The sequence below is a fragment of the Vidua chalybeata genome, chromosome 7, assembly GCF_026979565.1.
Source record: "Vidua chalybeata isolate OUT-0048 chromosome 7, bVidCha1 merged haplotype, whole genome shotgun sequence".
In the NCBI taxonomy this organism is placed as follows: domain Eukaryota; kingdom Metazoa; phylum Chordata; class Aves; order Passeriformes; family Viduidae; genus Vidua; species Vidua chalybeata.
This window is the reverse complement of record NC_071536.1, coordinates 2591663-2606939: the sequence shown is the minus strand read 5'-3', so window position 1 is coordinate 2606939 and position 15277 is coordinate 2591663. Positions and strand designations below refer to the sequence as shown.

The window sequence follows — 15277 nt, the reverse complement described above, 5'->3', positions numbered from 1 at the left end:
TTGTCACCTTTTACCTCCGTGTGCGTGAGGGGAGACACGGAGAGTCCCACCAGGTCACCCGTCCTCCCCCCAAATCCCCAAAAACCCCAAATCCACGGGGGTGGAGGGGGGAATGCGCCTCAGAGGGGGCACAACAGCGCTGTGGGGTGCTGGGGGGACGAGGGGACAAGAGGACAGGACGGGACGGGGGGGAAGGGACGGGGGGGACACGAAAGGACAGGGCAGGGCAGGGTTGGGGGGACAGGGCAGGACAGGGGAGAATAGGACAAGACAGGACAGGGCAGGACAGGGGAGGACAGGACAGGACAGGACAGGACAGGACAGGACAGGGGAGGACAGGACAGGACAGGGGAGGACAGGGGAGGACAGGACAGGACAGGACAGGGGAGGACAGGACAGGGGAGGACAGGGGAGGACAGGACAGGACAGGACAGGACAGGGGAGGACAGGACAGGGGAGGACAGGGGAGGACAGGACAGGACAGGACAGGACAGGGCAGGACAGGGGAGGACAGGGGAGGACAGGACAGGACAGGGGAGGACAGGGCAGGACAGGGGAGGACAGGGGAGGACAGGACAGGACAGGGGAGGACAGGGGAGGACAGGGGAGGACAGGACAGGACAGGACAGGGGAGGACAGGGGAGGACAGGACAGGACAGGACAGGACAGGACAGGACAGGACAGGACAGGACAGGGGAGGACAGGGGAGGACAGGACAGGACAGGACAGGGCAGGACAGGACAGGACAGGACAGGGGAGGACAGGACAGGACAGGACAGGACAGGACAGGACAGGACAGGACAGGACAGGGGAGGACAGGACAGGACAGGACAGGGCAGGACAGGGGAGGACAGGACAGGACAGGGCAGGGCAGGACAGGGGAGGACAGGACAGGACAGGACAGGACAGGGCAGGACAGGGGAGGACAGGACAGGACAGGGGAGGACAGGGCAGGACAGGGGAGGACAGGGGAGGACAGGACAGGGGAGGACAGGACAGGACAGGACAGGACAGGACAGGGGAGGACAGGACAGGACAGGACAGGACAGGACAGGACAGGACAGGACAGGACAGGGGAGGACAGGACAGGACAGGACAGGACAGGACAGGACAGGGGAGGACAGGACAGGGGAGGACAGGACAGGACAGGGGAGGACAGGGGAGGACAGGGGAGGACAGGACAGGACAGGACAGGGGAGGACAGGGGAGGACAGGACAGGACAGGACAGGACAGGGCAGGACAGGGGAGGACAGGGCAGGACAGGGGAGGACAGGGGAGGACAGGACAGGACAGGACAGGACAGGACAGGACAGGACAGGACAGGGGAGGACAGGACAGGGGAGGACAGGGGAGGACAGGGGAGGACAGGGGAGGACAGGACAGGACAGGACAGGGGAGGACAGGACAGGACAGGGCAGGACAGGACAGGACAGGGGAGGACAGGGCAGGACAGGGGAGGACAGGCCAGGCCAGGACAGGACAGGACAGGACAGGACAGGGCAGGGCAGGACAGGGGAGGACAGGGCAGGACAGGGGAGGACAGGGCAGGGCAGGACAGGGGAGGACAGGGCAGGGCAGGACAGGGGAGGACAGGACAGGACAGGGGAGGACAGGACAGGGCAGGGCAGGACAGGGGAGGACAGGACAGGACAGGACAGGGCAGGACAGGACAGGGCAGGACAGGACAGGGGAGGACAGGACAGGACAGGACAGGGCAGGACAGGACAGGGGAGGACAGGGCAGGGCAGGGCAGGACAGGGGAGGACAGGGGAGGACAGGGCAGGGGAGGACAGGACAGAACAGGACAGGACAGGGGAGGACAGGGCAGGACAGGGGGTGGCCGTGGGAGGGGGACACGCGTGGGGTGGGGGGGGGTGCGCGGCTCCCCGCGGCCGGCAGGGGGCGCGCTGTGCTCGGCCGTCGGGGGCAGCCGGGACCCCCAAAAAGAGCCCGAAAAAGGAGATTTAGAGGCCAAAAAAACGCTCTAAAAAAATCGACTCCGAGCCGTTTGGGGCGGGGGTTGGGGGGGGTTTCTCCTTTCGGTTTGCGCCGTCCTGCCGGCGGCGGGGGGAGCGCGGCGGCGGGATGGTGCTCCGGGCGGGATGGTGGTGGTGGTGGTGATGATGCTCCGGGTGGGATGATGATGATGATGATGATGGTGATGCTGATGATGATGATGATGATGATGATGATGATGATGCTCCGAGTGAGATGATGCTCCGGGCTGGGGTTGATAAGTTTGGCGGGCGTTTTTTATGTATATATATATTTTTTTCAATATAAATACATATATATATATATACACCCGAAATACAGATCTTTTTTTTGTTTCCTTCTTGGCGGCACCTTGTTTTGATGCAGATGTTGTGGAGAAAGGCTCGGCTTTTTTTGTTGTTTGGGGTTTTTTATGATTTTTTTTTAATAATTTTTTTTGTTATTATTATTATTTTCCAGCAGCTAAAGACGGGAGGTCACATTAACTTCTAATACGGAGACACATAAAAATGCGATTATGCCTGCTAAACAGAACACAGTAGGCTGCTAGTTAAGACAATGAGATTTCCAGGAAGCGATGCATAAATTCTTCAAAAAATGACACATTTTTCACGTTTCATTCCAATTAAATTACTGAGGCAGCTAACACAGCGCTGCGCACGCCATACATTTGGGGAAAATGAAGGCTTTCTGTGTTTTTTCTCCTTTTTTTTTTCCCCTCTTTTTTTTTTTTTTTCTTTTTAAGTAGATCTGGATGTGCGTGTTTTATGGAAGACGTTTAATATTAAGGTGCTATTAAGGCAAAAAATGTCAGAGACCTTCCTCTCTCCTCGAGGATTTTTTTTTTCTTTTTTTTTTTTTTTTTCTTTCTGTGTGTGTGGTTGGGCTGCTCCTGCTCGTTTTCCCACCCTGCGGTATTAAAGCACCGATGGTCCAGCTGCAAAACAATTTCCAAATAATGGGAATTCCCCGCCCTGCTGCACACACCTCTCTGATTGCAAGGAGCTGGGGAGAATTAAGGAGTGATGCTCACCCTCCCACCGGAAAAAAAAAAATTAAAAAAATAAAAATAAATTTTAAAACAAGGTTTTGCCGTCCCGTCTGGTGTTTTTTCCCTACCCGGGGACCCTCTGGAGCAGGATCGAGCCCCCCTCGGGATGCAGGGGGGTGGTGATCCCAGTGGGAAGCCGAGTTTGCCTCTCACCATCTGAACAGGGGCTCGTCAGGGCGATAATCAAACCCCGAAGTGGCCCCGGTAATGAAACAGCGTTTGATTTTTTTTATTTATTTCTTTCAATTTTTTTTTTTTTTTTTTTTTTTTAAGCGCGGGCTGTGCTGGGTGATCCGCAAAGCGATACGAATCAGAAATGAGATTTTTTTGAAGTCCTAATGAACCTGATTGCAGGAACATTTATAATCCCCCATGGCTTTAAATGAAATCAGATATAATCAGGAGCTATGGGGAAAGGGAGTGTTTACAGGCAGAGATTGGGAAGTGCTGCTGTATTAGTAAAGATGCTGCTCCTTCTATTGATGTCTAAAATGATGGATAATGTGAGAATGGCAAATATACTATTTGTCTAATGGCTCTGCAATTAAATTCCCCTGTAAATGACCCATGCCTCATTTCATCCTAATCTATGGAATTTTGATTGAATTCGTCAGCTCTAATTGAAAAATACTGCACTTTAATGTCTGCAGTGCAGTTTCAGGACCGCGCTGGTTTTAATGAGACTGTGCCCCTCTGACCCGGGAATATTTTAGACTTTTATTCGGGATTTTTTTTTTTTTTTTTTTTTTTTTTAAACCGGCGGATTTCTCAACTCGATTCCACGAAAAGCCGGGAACGAGAGAGTGCGTGGGGTTTGCCACCACTAAACTCTCCGTGGCGATGTGTTCGATTAAGGTCTCCTGTAAGGCTCTTGAAACACTCGGACTCCGGTCGTTTAAATATGTATCCATTTCAAATAATTTTTCAAATCGCCTATTTCCCATTATCCGAACGAATTTCGGGATAAGAGCCGGGATTATGGAAGTCAAGTTTCTTTTCTTTTTTTTTTTTTTTTTTTTTTTTTTTTTACCTGCACCGTGTTATTTTTTACCCTTTTAAGTTCTTCTATTTTTCCCTTACCCGAAAATCCCAAGCACCTTCAAGTTTGTTAAAAAGGGAAGGGGCGGGGGAAAGGGGGAATAAGGGAGGAGGAACGGGGAAAAAAAAAAAATTAAAAACAGAAAAAAAAAAAAAAAAGAAGCCTGGAGTGGAAGTGGGAGAAGCCCCGGGAGGGGCTGGAAGGAGTTCAAAGGGGAACACGCGGAGGAGTTAATGGGATTAAGTGGCGAATGAGGGGTTTGGGATTGTTTTGGGGTTTGTTTTGCTTTTTTTTTTTTTTTTTTTTTCCCTGTGCAGGGAAGGGGGGAGGAAGGAGGGGGTTCCACGCGTGGGGCGGGGGGCGCATCCCTTCGTGCACAGCCAGGGGCAAATCCTGCCCTCCCACCCTCTTGTCCGCAGCTCCCAAAATTCTGGGATAAGCCCGGAGCCACGCGCGGAGCTGCCTCCCCTTTGGCTGGAGGGGTGGGAGCCGCGGCCGCAGCCCTGGCTTGGGCTCGCACCTGATCCTGCATCAGTGAGAGCTCGCTGATTTTGGGGGGCAGCCCTGCTCAGGGTCTCTTCTCTTGCTCACCTCCCTTTCCTAGGGAAAAAAAATAACCAAAAACAATACTTTAAAAGCACCGTAGGGTGAGGTGATTTTGGTGATTTTGGTGACGTTTCCCACGCAATTAAAATTTCCCCGGCAAAACGCAAGGATTAGCTGGAGAGAGCCTCTGGAAGCTTTGGAGGAAGCCACCGGATTGATCAGCTGCTGGAAACCAGAGCTGTGCCCTCTCGGGGGGTGCCCAGCGGCAGGGTGGGCAGCGATGCCGAGGAAAGGCAGGCGGGAGGTGCCCGCAGGGCCGGGCTGGGAGCAGCGGCAGCTGCCGGGCCCCGCTCGGGGCTGCGGTGCCCTGGGGATCCCCCCTGGAAGGGCTCCAGCCCATCCCAGCCTCCCCTCGCCGCGTCCCCTCCCCGCCTCCATCTGGGGCTTTAGGAGTGCGGGAGGGACTCGCACCCACCCCAGCGAAGCTGCCCGCTCCCCGCATCGCTGCTGCTCCTCCCCTGGCGAGGTTTTTTGGGGACAAGCCCTGCCAGAAGCCACCTGCTCCTGAGCCATCCCCGGAGCAGCGTTTTGGTGCCGCATCTCCGGCTGGGGCCGGGTCTGCTCCCTCTGCACGGCCCAGCCAGGGGGGAAAGTGCTCCCCTAACCAAGCCCGACCCTCTGGAGCGCTCATTTCCACCAAACCTTTGGGTTTAGCCCCCCTCTGGCGGTGTTGGGGTCCCTCCGTGGGGCTCCCCTCACTCCTGCTCCGCTTCCCTGCCACAATCAGGGATCGCCGAGTTGGTTTGTTTGGTTTGGTTTTTTGGTTTTTGGTGTGGTTTTTTTTTTTTTTTTTTTTTTCCCCTCCGGGAGAAAAAAATCAGCTAATTATGTGCCGAACAAAAAGCCCATTCTTGCCCGAAATAATACTCCCGTCCTGCAAAGGCACTTGTTTGTGGGCAAATTTTGAAGGGGGCTGACAATAAAAACAGCTGCAGGAGCTGGGTGTTGGTACACATTTCCATGCCCCGCCGGATTACCGTGCCTAATTATCCCTGCCCTTCCCGCAATCCGGCGGGGTTTTCCTGAAAAAAGAGGGATTTTTTTTTTTTTTTTTTTTTTTGCCCCTCTTGGCTCGCTTTGCTCTGCTCCCTGCGAGGATTCCCAGGTTTTTGGGTTTTGCTCGGTTCCGCCCGTAGTGGGTGGAAGGGGAGGGAGGCAGGAGAGGGCTGCGATGGCCGGGTGGAGCACGGGGAAAGGGGGAAAGGGAAAAAAGATGGGAGAGGAAGAGCGGCCACGAAGCATCCACGGGGAAAATCCCACCCTGTGCGGGGCTGGGAAAAGCCCCGAGCGCCGCGCTGCTGCACATATGGTGGCCTCCGCAAGACGGAGCCAGGACATATGGAAATGAGCCGGGTAAGTAAACTTTTCCCAGTCCCTTCAAGTCGGAGATGGGCCCCAAAAGTGTTTGTGCACACACATCACACAAGCCCCCCTGCCCATCCCCAGCGGCAGCTGCTCCCGTGGCCGTCCCCCCCTTCCCGTGCCACGGCCACACCTCCGGGACAAATCCTTCCTGCAGAGACCCCCAAATCCTGCTCCGGGTCACCGACAGGGGCTCGGCACCCCAAAAGCTGCGCCCAGGCAGGGATGGGGAGCCAGATGCAGCAAAAGCTGCGCCGAGGCCCTAAAGTAATAACCTGCCCCCCCCCCCCCCACCACCCGCCTAATTGTTTCTGCCGAGAAAAGAACGTTTTCAGATGGTGGCTGAGGGATAAACTGACCCAGATATCCGGGCACGGGGCGGGGGCAGCTCCCAGCCCCCGCTCGGGGAAAACGACGAGATGTGGCAGCGGGGATTTGCCGGGACAGGGGATTTTGGGGGGCGCTGAAAATGCCACTCGCTGAGGGCCGCGCGGGAGGTCGGGACCCCAGTCCCGCGGGGCTCGTTTTGGGGCGGTCCTGGGGGATGTGGGACCCCCTCGGAGGTTTAGGGGGTCTGGAGGGTGCTCGCCCAAGAGGGGACGGATCTGGGGGACGGAGCGTGGTTGTCCCCACCTCCGGCAGCGACACCGCCACGGGGGTGGCAGCGTCCTGCGCGACATCTGCCACCCTCCCTGGCGAGCACGGGCAGCGATTGCGATTAGCTGGGAACGAGCGGCGGCTCGTTAAGAGATTCCCGAGTGGTCGGGCCGGGGGGAGCGGGGTCTCCTGCTGGTCCTTAGGTTCTGGGGGACCCTCCCCCCCCCGGCCACAGCCACTTGGAGGCGGGGTTTGGCTGCAGAACCCCCCCGGAGCCAAGCGCAGGGGCACAGCCAGCACCATTGTCCCGGGAAGACTTCAACTTCCCAAGGCAGGAGGGATCCCACCCCCAGTCAGCTCCCCTCCTTTCTCTTTTTTCCCCCCCTCTCCTTCTTTTCTTCTTCTTCTTTTTTTTTTTTTCCTGCATTTAATTTTATTTTCCAAACCACTTGATCTTTGCTTGGGAACCTCCATTAATTGCCTGGGTTTGCCTCTTCGCCTGGTCCCTTTATCATTATTTATGGCCTTTGAAATTGTGTAAAGTTCCCTTGACGTTCAATTTACAAGTTTGGGGGCTTTTTTTTTTTTTTTCTTTTTCCCCTTTTTTTTTTTTTTTTTTTTTTTTTTTTGTTCCAGCTTTTGTCCTCGCCAAAGACGTCGTGTTGGAAAAGGCTTTGAGCCGGCCAACATGAGAAGCTCGCCGGAGAAAAGGGAGCAGCCCCTCCATCGCTTTTAATTCCGCCGTGTTGCTGAATGGCTCTTTTACATAATTGCAGAAGCAATTTCAAAGCCAAGCCAGGGGCTGACTTTACCCAGAACCACATGGAGCCTATTTGGGGGCTTTTCAAAAAAAAAAAAAAAAAAGAGAGAGAGAGAGAGAGGAGAAAAAAAAAAAGAGGGTGGGGGGGAAAAAAGAAGGGAGGGGGAAAAAAAAAAAGAAGGGGTGAGCGTGAATTAAAAAAAAAACATTAAAAAAAAAAAGGAGAAAGGAAAAGGCCTGGGGGACAAGGGGTGCTGCAGGGGCCGGGACCCGCGGAGCTGCCCGCGGGCGGTCACGCGTGGGCCGCGCCGTCCGGGGCGCCGCCAGCGGGGCGGGGCCTCGGCGCCAAGCCCCGCCCCCCCGCCGCTCTCCGCCAATGGGCGGCGGCGGCGGCGGCCACGTGGGGCGGGCCGGGTTCCCAGGCGGCCAAAATGTGAATGGGCGCGGGGCAGCGCGGGCGGGCAGAGCGGCGGCGGCGGCTCCGCGGGGGCGCAGCGCGGGCGGGGCGGCCCCGAGGTGCGGGAGCTGTCGGGCCGCGGCCCCGCTCCGCCCCGGCTCTGCCCCGCGCTCAGGGCAGCCAGGACGCCGCCGCCGCCGCCGCCGAGCAGCAGCAGCAGCAGCAGCAGCAGCAGGAGGAGGAGGAGGAGGAGGAAGAGGAAGGTGCTCGCTCGCCCGCTCGCTCCCGCCGCCGCTCCGGCATGAGCGCGGCTTTCCAGCCCTCGCTGATGATGATGCAGCGCCCGCTGGGAAGCAGCACGGCCTTCAGCATCGACTCGCTGATCGGCAGCCCCCCGCCGCCCGCCCCCGGGCACTTCGTGTACACCGGCTACCCCATGTTCATGCCCTACCGGCCCGTGGTGCTGCCGCCGCCGCCGCCGCCGCCGCCCGCGCTGCCGCAGGGCGCGCTGCAGCCCGCGCTGCCCCCCGCGCACCCGCACCACCACCAGCTGCCCAGCCTGCCCTCCGGCTTCTGCTCCAGCCTGGCGCAGGGCATGGCGCTCACCTCCACGCTCATGGCCACGCTGCCCGGCACCTTCCCCGCCTCCCCGCAGCACCAGGAGGCCGCCAGGAAGTTCGCGCCGCCGGGGAACTTCGAGAAAGCCGACGGGATACCCCCGGACGGCGGCGGCGACGATGGCAAAGCCTTCCTGGGCAAGGACGGGGCCCTCCTGCCCTTCCCCGCCGCCGACGCCGTCCAGGCTTCCCTCGGTGAGTGAGCGCCGGGGGGGACCGGGGGCCGCCGCCCGGGATGGGGGGGTCGGGAGATGGGGGGGGGACCCCTGGGAGCAGTCGGGGCCGGCCCCGGGGCGCCGCCGGGCCGGGGAGAAGGGAGGGCTGAGCTCCCGCCGCCGCTCGGGAAGCTAGCGGGAAAACCAGCGCGAACGAAAGGCGCGCCGGCAGATAGGACCAAAAAAAAAAAAAAAAAAAAAAAAAAAAAAAAGGAGGAAAACAAACAAACAAAAAAAGGATGCCCGCGGCATCAGTTTTGGGGTGATGGAGCTGCAGGGCGCGGGGGCGCGGCACGGAGGGTGCGGGATGCTAACGAGAGGCCTCTGTTCCTTCCCAGCCGGGGCTCTCCGGGGCCAGGGCAAGGAGGACCCCAAAGCAGAGGAGGACGCGAAAGGCAAGGAGGAAAGTTTCTCCATGGACAGCGATCTAGATTATAGCTCGGACGACAACATCCCCGGCCAGGCGGCTCACAAGGAAGAGGACTCTGGCAACGCGCTGGAGGAGAACCCCCAGAACCCCCCCAATTCCACCAACACCACGTCCACGGGCAAAAACCGGCGGAGGCGAACAGCCTTCACCAGCGAGCAGCTGCTGGAGCTGGAGAAGGAATTTCACTGCAAAAAGTACCTGTCCCTGACCGAGAGGTCCCAGATCGCTCACGCCCTCAAACTCAGCGAGGTGCAGGTGAAAATCTGGTTCCAGAACAGGCGGGCGAAATGGAAACGGGTCAAGGCGGGCAACGCCAACTCCAAGACAGGGGAACCTTCCCGAAACCCCAAGATCGTGGTGCCCATCCCGGTGCACGTCAGCAGGTTCGCGATCAGGAGTCAGCACCAGCAGCTGGAGCAAGCCCGACCCTGATCTCTCCCTCCTCCCGCGCTCAGAGCCACAAGTTTTTAAAGGGAAAAGTTTCCAACCCGGGGTTTGAAGGCGACCCACCCGAGTAAAAACAAAAATGAGAGAAGCAAAAAAAAAAAAAAAACCACAGAAAAACCCCACAAAAAACCCAACAACAACAGCGACAAAAAAAACCCCGCCGCAAAAAACTAAAACAGCACGAGAGAAAAAAAAAAAAAACCCCGCGCGAGCGCATGGCAAATCCCCACCACGAGCGAACTTTAGAGCGAAACTTTCCGCTCACCGCGAGGGGAAGAGGCTTGGAAACGGTTTGGGTTGGGAGCAGGGATATCCCAGCTAGAAGGGACACGCAAACGCCTCCGCCCCGCGCACAGAGATATTTATTGCGAGGCTGCCCCGCTTTGGACGCCCTTGGCTGCGGTGGGCACGGCGGATGCGGAGCGGTGCCGGCGCTGGATCCCCCTCACCGGAGCATCCCCAGCGAAACCCGCGGCGCCTTTAGCCATCTTTGGGGTTTTCTTTCTTATTCGGGGGCGAAAGGTAAAAAAAACAAAACAAAACAACAAAAAGACAAGAGAACAAATGAACAAAACAAACAAACAAACAAAAAAAAAACCGAAAGAAAACTCAGAGTTACATTTCATGCCTTTTTTATTGTTTGGTTTTATTGCCGATGGCTGAGTGGCAGGCACTGGGGAATGAGTTTTTCAATCCTTTTTTTTTTTTTTTTTTTTTTGCCTGGCTTTCTGTCGATTTGGTTTGCCTATTCTACCAAGCCATGTTTAAAGGAGAGAAGGGGAGGGGGGTGGGGAAAGGCAAAAGAAAAAAGAAAAAAAAAAAAAGCAGCAGCACGATCTTCACTATTGTGTTTAATTTATTTCAATGTAGCTTATTTCCTTATAAATTATGAAATTTAAAAGCAAACTAAGTCTTGTGAATAAAAACTGACAAAGAAACAAAAAAGACTTAAAAAAAAAAAACAAAAAAAAGCCCCCCAGCCCCCGGCAGTTCTGTCCAGGATTTGGCGTTGAGCTGATTTTCCTTTTCCCTCCTGCGCTGCCGGAGCGGAGTGATGCTGCTCTCGCCTGCATTTTTGATTTTCTGTTTTTGTGGTTTTTTTCTTTTTTTTTCTTTTGCGAAGCCACATTTATTGCCGGGGAGGGGGGGAGCCGGGTGGAAAACTTTCTCTATTTTGGTTTGTTTTTTTGTTTTTTTTCTATTTTCCTTATTTTGAGGGATGAGAAAGCTGCAAGAAAAGCTGTTTAGCTGCGACTGAACGGGGATGGCCGCGGGGGTGGGGGGCAGGAGCACCCCCGCACCCTTCCCCGGCAGCCGGCGCCGCCCCAGCTCCTGTTTTGGGGTGCAGCCGCTGCCCCCCAGCCCGTGTTTGGGGGGTTCCGCCTCTCCCAGCCCTATCCCCGTGTTTGGGGGTCCGGTCGCTCCCCCAGCCCCGTTTTTGGGGGGGGGGTTGGGGGGTGCAGGCGCTGCCCCCAGCCCCGCGCCCGTTTTCGTTGCGCCGGGGCCGGATCGGGGGGTGGGAGGGGTCGGGGCCGAAGGGTCCCGCATCCCCCCCTTCCCTTCCCGCATCCTTTTCATCCCCCTTTTTTTTTTTTTTTTTTTTTTTTTTTCCTCCCCATTATCCGCATCCCGGTTCCATCCGTGCCGCTGCCACCGTGACTTCGGCGGTGGTGATTTGGAATTAAAAATGAAATTTTCCCGAGGAAAACGGAGCGCCGGGGACTTGGGGTGGGAGGGGGTCTATTAAAATGAAATCATTGAACCGGGGGGGTCGTTCGGTCCCGGGACAGGCTCCCAGGCTTGGCCGCGTCACATCGCTCGCGCTTCATCACTTATTTATTATAATTATAATAATGAATGTTGTTAATATTATTTCGTTTGGGGCGGAGGGGCTTGGCCGTGGCTCCGGGGGTGCACGGGGGGGGGGGGGGTCCCCGTCCCCACCGGCCGCTCCCCGAAAAGGCACAACCCCGGCCAGCATCGCCGGGGGCCCCACGGGCAGCCGCGGACACGCGGGGAGCAGCGGGAAAACACGCGCGATTCCGGCCTTTTCGGCTTTAAAAAGCCGGAATGTTCATAATAATGACGACAACAATTTTTGGGGTCCCTCCGCGAGCGGGGGGACGCCGGGAGCCGCGGGACACGCGTGGGACAAGCGCACCCCCGCCACCCCCGGCGCTGCTGCTTCTAAAAAAAAAAAAATCATCTCTGCAGCTGCTTGAATGTATTTCGGGCGGCTCTCGGTGCGCGGGGCTGCTGCCCGGTCAACACAGCGCCCTGCAGCCCCCAAATCGGGGTGCGCCCCCCCCCACACCGCTGGCTGTGCCCCCTCCCGGGGCTGGGAGTGCGGGATTTTAGGCAGGAGCAGCTGCTGCTCACCCCCGTCCCCCGCCGGGGATCCCTCCCTGTGCCAGCCCCGGGCACTGGAAGTTATTTACTCGGCGGGCCGGGGTCCCCCGCTGCCCCCCCTTTAACCCGGAGTGCGGCTGGAGGGGGAAGCCCCGGGCCGGGGGCCGGAGGAGAAGGAGATAAACAAGCGAGGGGGTTGATAGCTGTCATCATCACCATCATCATGGCTTTCATTTGGCTGCCTAATGAGTCAGATCACAGGCAGAGAGAAAAATTGTCAATCGCCCAGGCTCTAATGAATTTTTTTGCAAATTGTAATCAAGCCAGGCCGTCTCAGCTCGCTGATTAATGAGACCCAGGAGGCCCGGCCAGCACCTCAGCTTTTTATTCCATCCCGTCCTCCCTGCACTAAATTAACAGCAACTTGTCTGAGCTTCAAATTAACTCCCAATGATTAATTCTGATGGGGGGGTCTGAAGAATAGCTCGTCCTAATAGGCACTGGCCTCTGATGCTGTTTGAAATTAATACACTTCCCCTTTGGCTGCCGGCTTTAATCCAAGGTTGGGTTTTGACATCACTATATTTGTTGTTACAATAAATTCCTCTTACATCTGCAGATCAAATAATTGCGGCGCTCGGGGAGCGCGGCAGCGGTGCCGGCGAAGCCAAAGTCGGAGGGGACGGAGAGGCTCCTCTGCTGCTCAGCCCGGCCAGCCTCAGCAAAGCCCGGGTTTAAATTTAGCCACCAATGTGGGTTTTTAAGGCTCGGCAGCCCCGGGATGAGGCGAGCTCTCCGCAGCGGGGCTGGGTTGGCGCTGCCTCGCTGTTAAATAAGACATCAGCGCCTTTAAACCCCCCCCTCGCCGCAGTGACCCGGCACACTCAGGGCTGCCCGGAGCCCCCCGAGCCCAGCGCGGCCCGGGCGCTCGGAGGCGGCAGCGCTGCCTCGGTTCTGTTTGTACTGCCTTAATTGCTGTCGTTATTTCAGCCGGGACCGGCCGGGCCGGGGCTTTTCGTGCCTTTCCCCTGCCCCTGCTGGCCCCGGGGATGCCACAGGGACCCTGCTGTGCCCGGCCGGGGGGTGCTGGGGCCACCCCCGGCGCTGACCCCAACACCCGCAGGGAGGGGCCGGGGGTCTGCCCTCCCTTGGGAATGCCCTCCCGAAGGACTTGAGCATCCTCCCCGTCCTCCTGCGAGCGGGAGCTGCCCCTCGGAAGAGACCCCCCCCCCCACCGCTCAGGTGTCCCACGGGGCCGTGTCCATCTCCGTGGGCCACGAGGAGAGCGATGGGGCCGGGAAGCGAATCCCCGCCGTCGCCGTCATAAAGCACCCGGCACCCTGACGCACAAAAGCAACACCATATGTACGAAGACAACCTGTATGAATTATAAATTGCACCATAAAAATTGATTGCCTATCCCAACCCTTCGGAGACGCGGGCAGCGCGGAGGGGGCGGCACCGGGAGGGGACGCTGTGCCCGGCCACGCCGTGTCCCCCCGGGGTGCCGGGTCCCTTCCGTCCCCTCCCGCCGCCGCGGGATGCTCGCCCGCCCCTTGCTTGCTCTTTTCTCCCTCCCGCTACGCCTGGACCATAGAGAGCCTTAATCTATTTATTTCAAGCCACTTCATCCTCTCCCCCGCTTTTGTCCCGGCCCCAGCCTCTGGCTTTGTGGCAGGACCGCTGAGGTTTTAAAAGCCCCTTCCCCTATAGTTTGAGGTCTCCTTGGCTGCCTGAATTACAATGGCTAAAACAGGATTACACTGACCTGATCCTATTAAACTCGCCAATCGATCTGTGCCGCCCTCCCTCCGGCTCCGCGAACTTACTCGCCCAACTTTCCCCGGGGCTCAGCCTGGCAAGAGGGAGAAGCCGAGAAGCCAAAGGCCGCCTGATGGAGGATGGAAGGAAGGAAGGAAGGGTGGATGGAGGGAACTTTTGTTTTCTTGGTTTGTCGCTCTTTTTTTTTTTTTTTTTTTTTTTAATGGAGCCACGTGGATTTTAAACCTCTGCTTCATCTCCCAGAATCTCGGCTCCGAACTAAAAGGCGGCGTTTCCTCGGTGCCCAGACTGCCAGCTCTGGCAGCAGATTGAGTCAAACCCGCAAAACCACGCCGAAAAGGGCTATTTCAGCTAAAAGCAAAACGACCCTACGGAATGCCCGCAGAATTCCGTGGAATTTGTAAAAATTTTAGCTACCAGCAAAACCCTGCGGTGAGGGGGGTGTGGGGCAGCAAGCGCCGCGTTCCGCCTGTTACAGACAACCCAGCGAGGGGGAAAACCCTGGGAAGGCACAGCCCGCATCCCTCCGTGCCGCGGGGGCAGCGGCCGGAGCATCCCCCGCGTCCCTCGGGCAGCGAGTCCCGGCTCCCTCCGAGCTGCGGCCGCAGCTCCGGGCTCTGCCGCAGCGGCGGCGCTGGGGATGCTCCAGCGCCAGCATCTGCGGGGGGACGGGAATTCATCCCCCCACGTGTCCCCCGGGAGAACAACCAGCAGGCGGGGGGACCGGCTGGACACGGCAGTAAAATCCGGGGTGTTCACGCCGGCCTGCCAGGGCGGCTGAAGTGGTGGCGAGGGGCCGGGGTGAGTGGCAAAGGTTCCATCGCCGGCTCCGGGGGAGCGCTTTTAGTGCTCACATCCTATTAATTAACGGAGCAACAGACAAACCGGGGATTCCCATTTATCATTTTCCAGGAGAGTGTTACCGGCAGCGAGGAGCTGACTGTGTGGGGCCGAGTGCCTGGAGCTCCCAATCTTCTCTAAAAGGCGCCAATACCCCCAAAAATGGCCTCCCCAAAAGGCCCATTAGCAGTGATTTTTCTTTTTTTTTTTTTTTTAAGTTAGCACGTCTTGATACTACCTGAAGTGATTGAAATTGCAACTGCCTGAGTATAAACAGAAATTTTTACTGTTCTGCTCCCTGTTTTGATCCTCTTCAAGATTTTTGGTTTTGCTGCAAAAGCCTCCCTACTTGGAAATGTTGTGGGAAAAGGTGAGGTTGGCCTCAAAAGCCCTTTAAGAAACATCTGCCTCCCTTGCTGGCATTTCCAGAACAGGCAAAAGAAGCCATGGGAATGGGTTATACAAATTAAGGAATTGGGGTATTTTTGCTGGCTTGACTCAAAACAAACCTGTCAGCTCCTCTGGGCCACAGCAACATCTCTTCACCACAAATCCTCCTGCACCATCCCCGAGGCGTCCTCGGGGCGTGTCCCATCACCCCAAATGTGGCAGCTGGGGGTGAGACACCTTGTCGAACACACAATTCCCCCACAATTCCATGATAAAAACCACCAGGCCACCCTCCTGCCTGAATTCCATGCCCTGCACCCAACTTGGAAGGCGCCTCTGAGCTTTTAAGGAGCAGTAACTGTTTAGTTTTCCTTCACTGCTTGGAAAAAAAAAAAAAAA

The 15277-nt window shown here is 57.1% G+C and overlaps 2 protein-coding genes across 3 annotated transcripts in view; one reads left to right on the top strand and one right to left on the bottom strand.

Annotated features, from left to right (window-relative positions):
* The window catches only part of AGAP1 (ArfGAP with GTPase domain, ankyrin repeat and PH domain 1), a 341321-nt gene that overhangs the window by 7735 nt on the left and 318309 nt on the right, over positions 1–15277 (bottom strand). The window lies entirely within an intron of this gene.
* On the top strand, positions 7957–11091 carry GBX2 (gastrulation brain homeobox 2). Its single transcript, XM_053947220.1, has 2 exons — positions 7957–8620; positions 8979–11091. The coding sequence occupies exons 1-2, from the start codon at positions 8110–8112 to the stop codon at positions 9500–9502; spliced, it is 1035 nt and encodes a 344-aa protein (XP_053803195.1). The 5' UTR covers positions 7957–8109; the 3' UTR covers positions 9503–11091.